General features: G+C 45.6%; 1 protein-coding gene across 2 annotated transcripts in view; it reads left to right on the top strand.

The window, feature by feature from the left end:
* FBH1 (F-box DNA helicase 1) overlaps positions 1-15,104 on the top strand; it is a 664,229-nt gene that overhangs the window by 364,355 nt on the left and 284,770 nt on the right. For both annotated transcript variants that reach the window (XM_078677274.1, XM_078677281.1), the window contains one exon: positions 989-1,076. In XM_078677274.1, the coding sequence (XP_078533400.1) occupies positions 989-1,076 (88 nt within the window). The remainder of the gene's footprint in view (positions 1-988; positions 1,077-15,104) is intronic.

The raw sequence follows: 15,104 nt of genomic DNA, 5'->3' as shown, positions 1-15,104 counted from the left end.
TCACACCCAACCATGAGATGGAATGATGCATGGCATATGAATCCAGAAAATCCTTCAATCTGGAAGACTACTCCTACAGATAAGTAGCCATTTCAATATTGTATACAACTTGTGCAAAGATCTTCAGTAGTTAGGGCAAGAGTAGGAGCCTGCAACAAGGAAGAATCAGTCCACGTACAAAGAGGTCAATGACGTTCTAAACAAGAAGGCAATAAGGAAGGGACCAAAAAAAGAGGAGATAACCCGGGGAGGCTACTCCATTTACTTTCTGGTGTCCAAATCAGACGAGACCCATACTAGAGCCTCTATCACTGAACAGGTTCATCTAAGCACAAAGGTTCAAGATGACTACACTACAGGAAATTATTCCACTCCTGTGAAGAGTGGATTACTTGGCGACCATAGACCTCAAAGATGCTTACCTGCATGTGGTTCTTTGGGCTCGTTGTAGATAGGTAACCTTATCAGTTCAGTGTACCGCCTTTTGGGATAAAATCGTGTCTGATGGTGTTCATATTGTGTCTTACAGAAGTGGCAGCACTCTTGAGGAGTTTGGGGATTCATGTCTACCCCAAACTAGACAATGGTAGAGATAATGTAGCTCACACAAGGCCAGAGAAGCATAGATAAAAGCATAGATAAATCAATAAAAATGCTTCCCCTTGAGCCTAGAAAAATCGTCCCCAGTCCCAGAGAAAGAAAATATGTTTCTGGAAGCAAGACATTATTGGGGGTCAATGTGTTCACACCCTCACCCCTCTCCCCCTAACTTCTAAACCATCACTAGCAGTGTAATATAAAGCAGGGTTATTCCTTGGCCTAAAACTAAATTGTAAGGGAAAGGAGAAATAATCTGGTGACAATCCCTTATTAAACATTATTAGAAAAAACATGCAAATAATCATGCAGTCTAACGTCTTTGCTTTCTTTCTGTATGCAGCTACTTATTAAAGAAGTGCAGCCATAACTGTCTGCTGTTGTTTTTCAGATTGCCGTACGTGAAGCAACAAAAATCTGGAATCAGATGACACTTCCATTTCAGACAAGCATGGAGGCTTACAAAATGACACATGATGGTAGTTATGTATTTTTTTTTCTTAACTGCAGTTGAAATTGATTGCAAAACCCAAAGTAATGCTTGTATGGTTTTACTGTAGAAGGATGTGGAGTTTGGGTATGGGAGACACATGGCTACGGAGTACCAAGGGTCCTTTATTTAGTTACCATAGAACATAGTTCTATGAATTAAAGTTTCATTACAACTGGCTAGTATTTTTTACTGACTCACCAGGAAGGCCAGGGTGGGAATCCCACAGTTCTTCTACTCCTTTGATGTGGTTCTCTCCAAATGGAATTGCGTATCTATGCCTATATATTCCATTGATGCCTTAACTGTAGCTGTCAATTTTGTCAATCGAGGATATTTAAGACATTTTGGTGTCCGGTAATCAAACCAACTTCATATTTGAATTTTCAGTCTTGGAGAATTGCTTTGTCGCTAAGATTGCCACCTATGCAATGAATAAGCAAACAAATGTTTAAACCAGTAAAGGATTTAAGTCAGGTTTTTTATTCTGTCATTTTGAAAAAATGTGAACTTGAGCAAGCACACAAAAATGAAACGTATTATTGAGTAAGGATATCAAGCATGTGTAAGAAGTCCTCTCTCGTTCCACCAAGAGGTTCTTGAAAGGCTGGCAGCGCTGCCTGCGCGATAATCATCCAGGGTGTTTCAGGGTCGTGAGCTTAGAAAACTTTGTTTGGCACATAAAGATGAGGGCTATAGGTGTAGACATAACTATGAAAATGTTCTTCAGAGCAGGAGGACCCATATTAGAGATGATGCTTTGGCTTCCTTACTATAGCCACGGGCAGTAATCACACTAATGCCTTTTGGAAAGATATAAACTCACCATTTTTGCGACGGGAGTTACTCATTCCTTGAAATTTCCCATCTCTTCAAGTAAACGGGTTGACCATTTTGAGGAAATACTTATGCGAAGTCTCCATCAAATATGTTTCCACAGACACTAATACACTTGTAGATGCATAAGTGAGAAAGCTGTGAATGTTCGACTTTGCTGAGTAATTGAGTAGAAGTGGCAAAGCTCATTTGTACTGATGAAGTCTCACTGGATATGTTCAAGTCTAACATCGATTTGTAAGGGCCTCTTCTGATAAATGTCTTGAGAGCAATGGATAAATGTGGTCCAGCAGTTCATTCTCTGAATCGATTTTTGTTTTAAGAAAGTAACAGAGAAGACCGGAAATGTTATTGCTCTATTTCGCTTCTAGATTTACAAGTCAAAATTGTGGGTTAAATCTAAATGACTACTCTTGAAAGTTGGGCAGATGAAAACGCAGTACTGCCGTACGTCCAGTATGGCTTCAGGTAAAGTTTAGGTACAGAAGAACAGTGTTTACATTTGCACCTGTTAGTAGGTAAATTCACTATAGCTCAATAAGGGTAATTGCACCATGCTTTCATGGACCTTAGAAGGACTTACGACTGAGTGAACCTTTCTAAGCTATGGTAATCTTCAGTGCGTTTTTTGAGACATCTGTATATGGATGTTTTTGTTAGGGTACAGTTTGACACGAATAGTGAGTGTACTTAATTAGTTGGGTAGTGGGAGGATTGATACAATGCTGTGTCTTGGCACCTTTTTTGTTTAATTCATTTATCAGTGATTTGGAAAGATCCTGGACAGAAAAGGGCCTAGAAATACACATAGTAGATGACCTCCATATTGTGGAATTGCTTTATGCAGATGATGCTGTGTCACTCTTGAGGATACATTTCGTCATGGTTTTACATCTTTTATGGATCAACTTGATCTAACATCTGAATTACAATTATTCTTGGTAGCAGTGGTTTACCACATCAACGCATCCTTAATCAAAATGTATGGGCAAAGTTACAAAATACATACCGAAAAAGTAATTGAACAATGATACTGTGCTCATGTGGTATCTTAGCACTGTGCTACAAAAACAGTGTAAAATTATTGGTGAATTCTAAAACCCACAAAGCCACATTATAATGCATTGATATTGAAGTACATGTCAAATTGCCAGAGCATCTACAAAATTGATTGCTTTCAAGACTTGTGGGACTATTGAAAAAATGCAACCCAGGTACTATGAATTGAGACTTATGGGACCTGCTTCAGGTAGACCAAGAATGGCTTTGTCTTAGCTGAGGCTCCCAGTTGAGGAGGGTAGATTGATCTTCCTGGACTTTAAGCTTTATTCCCCAGCAGCACAGTTGCAGTGGACCACAATGTGGTTGAAGGAAAGATTATCACCCCCTCCCCCACCCCCCCAATAGAAGAACATACCACTTTCACTGTTAGACTTAATGAAGTTATTGCTTAGGCGTAAGTATTACATTTACTACTCCTGATGCAGCATTGAAGTGCTTTACTGTGAGTAGCATGCTGCACTAGAACCTAGGGTAGGTAAGTGGTATTTTTGGTTATTGGCATTAGTCATGTGCTATTACGTTTTTCTTTTTTTAATGCAGTGCTAACAGCAGACACATCACTCATTGGTTGGGGGGGGGGGGGCACATCTTCAAACTCACTCCGTTCAGGGCATGTGGAGTCAATAGCAAAAGCAGCTTCACATAAATCATCTAGAGCTGCTAGCAGTATTTCTAGCGCTCAAAGCATTTCAAGTTCACCTTGCAGGCAAAGCTGTCCTGATACATACAGACAACCTGACAGCGATGTAATATATACAAAAATAGGGGGACACCCATTCTCTCCAGCTGTCACAACTTGCACAGGACCTTTGGAGATGGGCCATACGCCACACAATCTATCTCCTCGCAGAACACCTTCCGGGAGTAGACAATCAGTTCGCAGTATTGCTCAGTAGGTAGACAGCAGATTCACAAGTGGGAACTCCATCCTGAAATTCTCCTCCCATACTTTCAGATGTGGGGTTTCCCTGACATAGATCTGTTGGTCACACACCAAAAGGCAAAATTCTGAAGCTTCGCCTCCAGCTATCCACACCCATTGACAAAGGGCAATGCACTATGGATGAACTGGTCAGGGATATTTGCCTACGCGTTTCCGCCTCTCCCACTCATTCCACTAGTGGTTCGGAAGCTCAGGCAAATAGCCCACAGATTAATCCTGGTAGCTCCCACATGGGCTTGCCAACCTTGGTTAACCACCCTGTTGGAGCTCTCAGTAGTTTTTCATCAAAAACTACATCTCACATCCGATCTCCTCACAGAGAACTGTGCAGAGATACGACACCCAGATCCCAGACATCTCAAACTTGCGATCTGGCACCTAAAGTCAGAGTTTGGCTACCTCAATCTTTCGCCAGACTGTATGAACATCATTAAAGAGGCTAGACGTCCTACTACAAGGGCTTGCTTTGCAGCAAAATGGAAGCAGTTTGTTATTTATTGTAATTACAATCATATCAACCCACTTGATGCTTCAGTTCAAAACATCATTTGTTATTTACTGCATTTACAATGGTCAAACTTAGCGTACACATCTGTTTATTTTATTTTTTATTTAGACAGTTTTGTATAGCGCAAACAAGACCCATGCGGGTATCAGAGCGCTTTACAGGCCACATGCAGGTGATTGACAGATACATATAAATACGATGAGTTATGTGAATACATTCCTGGTAACTGTCAGCGACTAGCACATATCCACACGAGTGTATAAGAAAGTTCCGGTGAATCTGGAAAAGAAAACCGATTTCACTTCTTTTTTTTTTTTTACGAAAGCAGCGGATAGATTCAGTCTTATTTCTGGGGGCAAGGCATTCCAAATCCTGGGGGCCAATCCTGAGAAGGTACGATTGTACGTTTTTTCTTTGGAGAAACGTTGTGGTTTAAGTAGAAGATTATCAGAACTCCTAGTAGTTCTGTTACCAGCCGATAGTACTAGTTTCTCCGCAAGGTATCTCAGGGTTTTTTGGTACAATGCCTTATGTGTCATACAGGCGATTTTCAAATGGATTCTGGCCTCAAAAGGTAACCAGTTGAGGGCACGAAGGTCGGGGGAAACATGGCAGTTTCTTCTGGAGCCTGTGATGAGTCTAGCGGCTGTATTGATTGAGGCTCTTAGCAGAGCGGTTGTTGATCTGGGAAGGCCGCAGAGAGCGACACTCCCATAGTCCACTCTGGGAATTACTAGAGTTTGAACTGCCTGTTTATAGTAATTTGCGGGTATGAAGGGTTTCAGATTTCCCAGGGGTGGGGTTAGATAAAGATTTGTTGATCTTGAATCTTTGCGTTCTGTCTTGGAGGAAGTAGGTGAACCAGTTTAACACTGCGACCCTTGACCCTGAATCCAGGTAGGTCGCTCCCTCTGCCACTGCGCAGACCCCCGGCTTACCGCTGCTGCTGGCCCGTTTCATCCGCTGCCTCCCTGCAGACTAGTCAACCTTGTGCTGACCGCTTCCCTGGGGACTGCTCTCCGTGGTTCTCGCCTCTGTGCTTCACCGCCTAACCTACTGTTTGCTTCCGTGTTTTTGCCTCCCAATTCCCACTGTTATGGTGCCCCCTGTTTGTGTCCTTTTCCCTCTCTGTTTTGCCGTTCTGTGCCCCTGATTTCCTTCTGTACCCCTCGTTTTTCCTCTGTGCCCCTTGCTTTCCTCTGTACCCGCTGTGCCTTTCTCCCCCCCCCTTGCCCCCCTTGCCCTCTGTGCCCTTGGTTTCCCGCCGCTCGCGTCCCACGCGCCCCGCCCCCTCACCACCCATTGGCCACCCCGCTCCCCCTCCCAGCTGCTCCTCCCTCCCTCGCCCCCTCTTATGGAGGCCGCGCAGCATCCGCGCCGCTGGCGCACCGAAGGCGCACCTAAGGCAAGCCTGTCTGCGCCCGTCCGCGCCTGCACCGCGCCCAACGCCAGAACCCCTGGCCTTCGCCACTGCCAGTCCACCGGACGGAGCTACGACACCGCCACCCTCCACGCGCTCAACACCGGCCGGACCCCCGCCTGCCAAGCCTGCAAATTCACCTGCCTCAGAACCTGCGACACACCCACCAGGCCAGACACCGGCAACAACCACCTCAAGTGCATCCTGCTCAACACCCGCTCCGTCCACAGGCACGCCGTCGAACTCTGGAACCTCCTCGACACAACAACGCTGGACGTCGCCTTCCTCACAGAAACCTGGATGAACGCCTCCTCAGCCCCCGACATAGCCATAGCCATCCTGGATGGCTACAAGATCACCAGGAAGGACCGCATCAACCAAACAGGAGGTGGCATCGCCATCGTCCACAGAAACACCATCCGCATCACGATCAACTCCGACGACACCCTCACCGCCGCCGAGCACCTTCACTTCCAGATACACACCGACCCTAAGACCACCCTCAGAGGTACCCTCATCTACAGACCCCCAGGACCACGCACACAATTCAGCGAAGACATCGCAGACTTCATCAGCCCACACGCCCTCACCTCCCCAGACTACATCCTCCTAGGAGACCTCAATTTCCACATAGAAAACAACAATGACAACAACACCACCACCCTGCTGGACAACCTCGCCAACCTCGGACTCAAGCAACTGGTGAACACCCCCACCCACTACGCCGGCCACACGCTCGACCCAGTCTTCTCCTCCAGCAACCACATCTCCTTCAGCCACGCCACCGAACTACATTGGACAGATCACAGCTGCGTCCATTTCAACTTCAGGAAAACGACGACCCACCACCACTCGCAACAGGCCCCCCGTAGATGCTGGAGCAAGATCACCACTGACCAGTTCACCGCCTCACTCAGCCAGAACCCTCCCACCAACACTACGGACTCCAATGAATCAGCCCGCAACCTCACACAGTGGCTCACCAACTGCGCCGATGCCCTGGCACCACTGAAGAATCCTCCCAGCAGACCCGGCAGCACGAAAGCCTCGTGGTTCACCATCGACCTCAAAAACTCCAAGCAATCCTGCCGTACCCTCGAGAAAGCCTGGCACCACGACCAATCGACAGCCCTCAAGAACGCCATCCGCAAACACCACCAACTGATCCGCACCACCAAAAGGACTGCATTCAGAGAACGACTGGACAACAATGCCCACAACAGCAAGGAACTCTTCAGCATCGTCAAAGAGCTCTCCAGCCCCAGCAACAACGACATCACGCCCTCGCAAGACCTCTGCGACTACTCGCCTCATCCTTCCACCGCAAGATCGCCGACATACACAACAGCTTAGGCGCCCAGACCACGCACCCAACCACCGAACCAACGACCCCACCACCGCACTTTGCACCTGGACCCCCGTCAGCACTGTAGACACCACCTGCGTGATGAACACCATCCACTCCGGCTCCCCGGCCAACCCATGCCCACACCACATCTTTAACAAAGCTGACTCCATCATCACACCCCAACTCCGGAACGTCATCAACAACTCCTTCGCATCTGCCACATTTCCAGAGAGCTGGAAACATGCGGAGCTCAGCGCCCTCCTGAAGAAACTCACCGCGGACCCCACGGACCTCAAGAACTTCCGCCCCATCTCGCTCCTCCCTTTTCCCGCCAAAGTCATCGAGAAGACCGCCAACAAACAGCTAACTGCCTTCCTCGAGACGAATCCCTTGACCCATCGCAGTCTGGCTTCCGAGCAAACCACAGCACCGAGACCGCCCTCATCGCAGCCACCGACGACATCAGGACCCTTACAATGAAAAGAGAGACAGTTTTGGTGGCATAGACTGTCTCACTACCAATTCAATGTGTGGGATTGCGAATTCCCAAGTTCTTTAGTTACTATTCTGAAAGAGTGTTTATTTCAAAAGGGGTGGTGCCAATCAAGGTAACAATAACATTCCACTACCACAGATGTCAACAAATGCCCAGATCCCGAGGGATCAGACAAAAATGAGTTCACTACACAGTGATACCTCGGCACTCAATTATATGTTGTTCATGGGAACAAGTGCTACCATGAGAAAAATTGTTATTAACATGACCTCAGTTCTAGAATCATGAATGACAGACCGTTGGTATATCGTTCCAGAGGTGAGTACATAAAAAGAACATCCAAGACAAACAGTTGATTTTGTTGATTTAATGTCAATTTTTTGATACACAAATTAGTCCATCCTGTGAGATTTCTGGTACAATTTTACAGGACTTTGATAGGAAAAATTCTTCCGTACAGATATCCAATTAGGTAATACAATGGGCAGCCGATACGTGTTTCGTCACTCAAAAGTGACTTCATCGAGGCTTTCCTGAAATGGGCGGAATGGAGTATATCCTAATGAACTTGTAGGTCGGTGAAATGTAGAAATTATCTTGAGAGGCAAGAAGACGGAAGAATATGATATAATCGCCAAGATCATGGGTTTATACTCCGGAATATCGAAGTCTATGGAACCCAAAAATATGTAAGCTAAGTCAATATTTTCAGCTTTATATGAAAGAGTCAGTTGGTCTCAATAGAAAGCTCCATAGTCATATTGAGGGTTCCATGGGCCTGTTGTGAATTCCCAAATAAAGTGTCTAACGGAAACTTCAGCTCGTCCTTAATTAGTATAAAGCGACGGTATCATGAAACAGCAGTACAAGTGGATGTTGTGAGCTCAGATATGCTCTTATGTGGGTTGAAGCATTGCTTTTCAAATACCGAGGCGTCTCCGCAAGAGCAGAGGATGAGCTGAAGTTTCCGTTAGACACTTGTGGTGGCCCCCCGCACTGGGCACTCCCCCCAAGCTCATGGACCACGCTCGCAGCCTGGGTTTCATCCTGGACTCCTCCCTCACGTTGACCAAGCAAGTCAACGCCGTCTCGTCATCCTGTTTCAACACCCTGCGCATGCTCCGAAAGATCTTCTGGTGGATCCCCACCGAAACCAGAAAGACTGTCACCCAGGCCCTCGTCACCAGTCGACTGGACTACGGGAACGCCCTCTACGCTGGAACCACAGCCAAACTACAGAAAAGATTGCAGCGCATACAGAACGCCTCTGCACGACTCATCCTGGACATCCCCCGTCACAGCCACATCTCTGCCCACCTGAGAGACCTGCACTGGCTCCCCATCAGCAAGAGGATCACATTCCGGCTCCTCACCCACGCACACAAGGCTCTCCACGACATGGGCCCCAAATACCTCAACAACCGCCTCACGTTCTAAACACCCACCCACCAGCTCCGATCCGCCAGCCTCGCCCTCGCCACCGCCCCTCGGATTCGCAGAACCATCACCGGAGGAAGATCCTTCTCCTACCTGGCGGCCAAGACATGAAACTCCCTCCCCTCCCACCTGCGGCTGACCCAGGACCATCTCTCCTTCAGGAAGCAACTCAAGACCTGGCTCTTCGAGCAGTAGCAGCACCCAACCCCCCCCCCCCTCTCAGCGCCTTGAGACCCTAGCGGGTGAGTAGCGCGCTTCATAAATGCGATGATTGATTGATTCCAGATAAACCCATTCTATGTTTCAAGAGGTCTAGTAGGTTGCTGTGTTTGACTGTACCGAAGGCTGAGGATAAGTCAAGTAGGATTAACACATGGGCTTTATTTTGATCCAGTATTTGTAGAGCGTCATCTATAATGTGGGTCATGGCTCATTCGGTACTATGCCCAGATGGAAAGCCAGATTGGAATTGATCTAGCAGGTTGAAGTAGTCAATGTGGTTACTAAGCTGCATGTGGACACATTTTTCGAGTAGTTTGGCCAGGGTCGAGATGTTGGATATTGGGTGATAGTTATTCCGGTCTGAAGGGTCTGCTGATACTTTCTTTAGGATAGGGGATACCTGACCGACTTTGAGGATGTCGGGGATGGTTATTTGCAAAAGAGAGGTGTTTATAATCCTGGTCCATAGGGGCACTAGCTGTGGCATGAAGGTCTTTAAGTGGGTTGCTGGGAGAGGATCTGTGAAATGATTGGATGGATTCAAAGCCATGAGCGCGTTTAAGATCGTTTCTTCGCCGTAGAAGTTGAAGGTGGTCCAGGAGGCGTTGTTCTTGAGGTCGAGCTTTGTAGAGAAGTTAGGCGGGGTCACTGGTGTGATCAGCGCTGTGTTAATGTGTGGGTGGGTGTGGGATAATAGGTCGTTAAGTAGGTCTGTCTTTAAATTTTCAGTCTTTGTTGTGAAAAAGGCAGCAAGCTCCTCATAATTGGGGAGTATTTCTGGATTGGGGGAGTGGCTGACACCCTTAGATTGAGCTTTGATTATTTCGAATAGTTTTTGGGGCTATTCTTAGCTTGGTCTAATTGTTTACATATGAAGTCAGCTTTTGAACGTCTAATCTCTCTGTAATAGAAGTTTCTGGTGCTTCTTAGTAGTTTGAGGTGGGTAGCGGATGGAGCGGATCTCCATTGTCTTTCAATTGCTCTCCGTGATCTTCTGCCTTCATTTAGTCTACCATTATAACAGGGGTTTAAGTCTTTTGTGGTGACTCTTTTCAATTGTAGGGGTGCTAGGTTGTCAAGTACCCTGTTCATAGAGTGGAAGTAGTGATTGGTCAAGTACTGTACATCCTCTAATCCATCTAGTGGGGGTGTGAGGATGTGGCTAGCCATTGCGAGTGAGGTAGGATTGACGTTATCTAGGTTCCTCTTCCAGATTTTCGTTCTCTTAGTTTGGATAGAGAGTATTTTAACTACTTCAGTGATATAGAAAGTGATTATGTGATGGTTGGACCAGTCGCAAGGAAGAATCGATTCTAACTGGATAGAGGCTACTTTGGAAATCACTAGATCAAGGGTTGAGCCCTTTTCATGGGTAGGACTATCACAAATTTGGGACAAGTTGAGGTCAGACAGGAAAGCTTTGAGGCTGTTGACCTCTGGGTCGTTTAGATCGTTCTAGTGGAGGTTCAAGTCCCCACGAAGATCTGAGCAATCTGTTGACCGACATTTGTCTCTAGAATATCCATAATGTGTTCGATGAAGTTAAGGTTGTTACCAGGAGGATGGTAGAAAGAATGAAGTGAGCATATTGGCTTGTTATTGCTCGAGATGTCTAGGCAGAGGTATTCACTGGAAGAGAATACCGGGGAGTTGGAGCGGTTCACAGAGAGGTAATTCTTATGAATGCAGGCAATGGTATCCCCCTAGCTTATCAAGGCTATCAAGTCTTGTGATGTAATAGCTTGGGGGAACTAAAATGTCTAAGATTGGTGTGGATAATTTGTTTAGCCAAGTTTCCGTTAAGATGATAAGGTCGGGTTCATTGGTTATAATGAGGTCAGCTATATCAGCGGCATGACGTGATGCTGAGCTACAGTTTAGTAGGATACATTTAAGCTGGGCCTTGATCAGAGTGGTGTTCTGGCCATGGGAGATGGGTATACCTTTAAGGTTATTTTCATCAATACCCCTGGGGGTGTGTCTTGTAATTCTAGATGCATTGGGATGGATGGGTTGGATTAAGGACAGTTTCTATGTGTCGTCTGTGTGCGCAGGTTTAGATAGTAGGGAGTTCGTATGAATGAAGCTGGGAAGTGGGCTCACTCGGAGATAGGGTTCTTTTTTCCCTGATCGGGCAGGATGAGGCATTCGGGTAGGGTACTGTATTCCATTTGGGGAGTTGAGGCGGGGGGCTAGTGCATTGCCGATGAATAGGTTTTGCTTGTGGCTTGGGTTGATGCCGGATCAGGTCATGAAGAGTTTGGATGTCCTCTTTTATTTGTTGAAGGGATAGTAGTATCTCATCGAGTATGGGGTCAGGTGTAGGAGTTATCATATTGATGGCCTGAACTGTGGTAAGGTGAGGAGGGGTTATTGCTAGTGTGGTGTCCCGGGGCATGATGTGAACTAGTTTGCAGGAATCCATACGCTTACATCTCGCTGCAATAGCTGTGTACCTTCAGAATAGACAACATTTGTCTCTTTTCAGAGTGCCTGTTATTAAGGCCTTTATGGAAGGACTCAAAAGAGCTATTTCCCTAAGACTTCCACCTGCACCCTTTGAGCCATTGCATAAATGTGAGCTGCAATTTCTCACTTGGAAAGTTGCTTTCCTCATTGCTATCACATCACTGAGGAGAGTGGGTGAGCTTCAGGCACTAACCATAGAATAACCATTTTTACAAGCACACCAAAACAAACTGGTTCTTCCGACTAATACTAAATTTCTACCCAAAGTAATTTCTGCCTTTCACATCAACTAGTCCGTTGTGTTGCCTGTGTTCTTTATTCAACCAGATTCTGTGGCAGAACGTGCTCTACACTCCTTAGATGTTAAACAAGCATTACTATATTAAATTGAAAGGACAAAACCTTTGCATAAAACTAAACAACTCTTTGTTGCTTCTACTCCACCTCAGAAAAGCAACCCCATTGCAAAATCAGGTATTGCACGGTGGATAGTTAAATGTATCCAAACATGCTATGCAAAAGCAAAAAGAACTTTAACAATTCCCCCTAGAGCGCATTCCACTCGCAAACTAGTGGCTTTTATGGTTTTCTTAGGAAACATTCCCACAGCTGACATCTGTAAAGCTGCAACATGGTCTACACCTCACACATTTACAAAATACCTTTGTATGGTTGTGCGAGCGAGACAACAAGCTAATGTGGGTACGTACACTCTTTGAAATCACTGCAACAGCTACATGTTAGTCACCGCTTACGGAGATTACTGCTGTATAGTCTATGCAAAGCATGTGATCTACAGCTCACACGCCTCGATTGGAAAATGCTACTTACCCAGTATGCATCAGTTCTTGGCATGTAGAGCTGTAGATTCACATGTGAACACCCACCTCCCCGGGTACCTATACCTGTTGCAGTAATATCTTACTTAGACACACACTGACATCACTATTCTACTCTTACTAACTCCATTCTCACCCTCTATGAGAAAATAATCTAACAATGAAGTTGATACCCATGCGCACAATCACCTAAAGGAGGAGTCACCCTCCTCGTGACTGGAAAAGACTTCTTTGAAGAAAAACAAAGTGCAAACATCTGGACCCAACACTAGATGGCAGCCTTATGCAAGGCACGTGAATCTACAGCTCTACATGCCAAAAACAAATGCATACTGGTTAAGTAGCATTTTCCTTATCCAGGTGCTCAGGCAGTGTGCTCCACATGCAGAGTGGAGGATGCAGATTTTCTCCACATGGTTTGAAACTACCAAGTTACGTACCAACAGACATAATACAATAATGGCACGCCAGATCTACACCCTGGGGCTACATGAGGTGAAGAATGTTACCAGTAGATTCATTGACCAGTAAGTGATTTGGGGCCGGATGTAGGTCGGTCGGTAACGGCCGAAAATCGGTATTTTCGGCCGTTACCAACCGGTATATACAAAATGGTATGTAGGGCCACATATTTTACAGATTCGGTAAATTTACCGAATCTGTAAAATACCGAATCGGTATTTTTACCTATTCGTTAATTTCGATATGTAGGTGGGACTCTTCTGAGTCCCACAACCCTTACCGAATCTGTATTTTACCATCAAATATATTTGATGGTAAAATACCGATTCCGGTGTGCATGCACATGTGTGCATGCACACCTGTGCCATATGACAGGCAGACCTGCCCTTAGGGCAGGTATGCCTGCCACATGGCACCCGAATTTCTTTTTGGGGGGTGCTAGAGGGTGTCAAAATGACACCCCCTGCACCCTTGTCAAAATCGGTATTTACCGATTCGGTAAATACCGACCGGTAATGCCCCATTCATTCCTATGGGCTTCAAAGCCCATAGGAATGAATGGGGCATTACCGGTCGGTATTTACCGATTCGGTAAATACAGATATTTACCGATTCGGGAAAAGGAACATCTGGATGTTCCTACATATCCACCCCTTAGATTTACCGATTTTTAATTACCGAATCGGTAAAATTCGGTAATTAAAAATCGGTAAAGCTATTTTACCTACATCGGGGCCTTGATCTGTTAAAATCATAAAAAGAGTGGAACATACCACCATGATGAAAACGTCACAAAACAGGTACAGATAAAAATGACATTAAAACATTTTTAGTTATCGTACACCTCGTATGGAATGGAACCAAAGAGCAGCGATTGCGTTCATAATAGCAATGTAAACATGTCTATGCTTTCTGGTGAAATTAAAATGTTGATGCTAATGGAAAGTGGAGAGGGAGCAAATTTCAAAACTGTTATGCATAATTTTCTGTCCAGTTTCTTAAGTCACTATATTTTCATATCCTGGAACATTTACAGATAAGATCATGTTTGTGCCTAGGGCTTGTCATAGAAAGGGGCTTTGGAGGACGGGGAGTACAGAAACAGGTCTGAAAAAGACTTAGGCCGGCTACTTTATTCCCTACTGCCAAGTTCTTAATTTGGGTCCATTCTTGCCAAGGTTTTGTGCTGTTTCTTTCTTTTCTAGTTCTTGTGCTGCTAGGGATAAAAATTTGACGGTATTGCAAGACATTTGAACTGAAGAACTGCTGAGGCATTTTATGACGGCCGCTCTGCAAGTCCGGATTTGAGTTTCTCTTAGGATTGGCCTTAAAAATGACGTCCTTAGGTTATGTAGTGCCGGACAGATGCATAATAGATATAGTAGTGACTCTGCTCCGTTGCCACAGAGGCGGCAGTCCAGGAATGGCCAGGTCTGTAGCCATTTTGGGGTGAGATCTTTGTTGGAAAACGAACCTAATCTCAATAAGGTCAATTTCCGCTTGTAGAGGTCTCTGGAGCATTCTTGGAGATAGGGTTGTGGTTTCATATGCTTATAGGATGGAATCACCGACCATGCATGACTTTTACTGGCGACTATGGTGTTATCGGATTGAAACGATAAAGTTTTTATTGATTTGTTTGTGATTTTTTTTAAAACAGGGTATGACATGGGTGTTTGCCAGGCTTCCTCCAAATTTAGCGTTTGAAGCACTTGTTTTAAAATTTGGCATATCCAGTTTTTGTTTGTTGATTGTATTTCTACCTCCTCCCAGCAGTGGTGGGCAAGCGTGTTGTCTTCCGCAGCCCTCATACGCCAGTTATATTTGGCCAGGACACCTTGTCTGGCCTGCATCTGATTCGTTAATCCATATTCCAGGGGTATCTGCGCCTGAGAGATGTGTCGTGGTGTAGTGTAGCTCCTATTTTCCCAATAGGCTCTGCGCATTGGAATAGTACCTACAGCAGTAAAGGCC

This window comes from Lissotriton helveticus, chromosome 1_1 (genome assembly GCF_964261635.1).
Source record: "Lissotriton helveticus chromosome 1_1, aLisHel1.1, whole genome shotgun sequence".
Taxonomy (NCBI): domain Eukaryota; kingdom Metazoa; phylum Chordata; class Amphibia; order Caudata; family Salamandridae; genus Lissotriton; species Lissotriton helveticus.
Note: the sequence above shows the minus strand (reverse complement) of the source record. Positions and strands in the feature narration are given on the sequence as shown.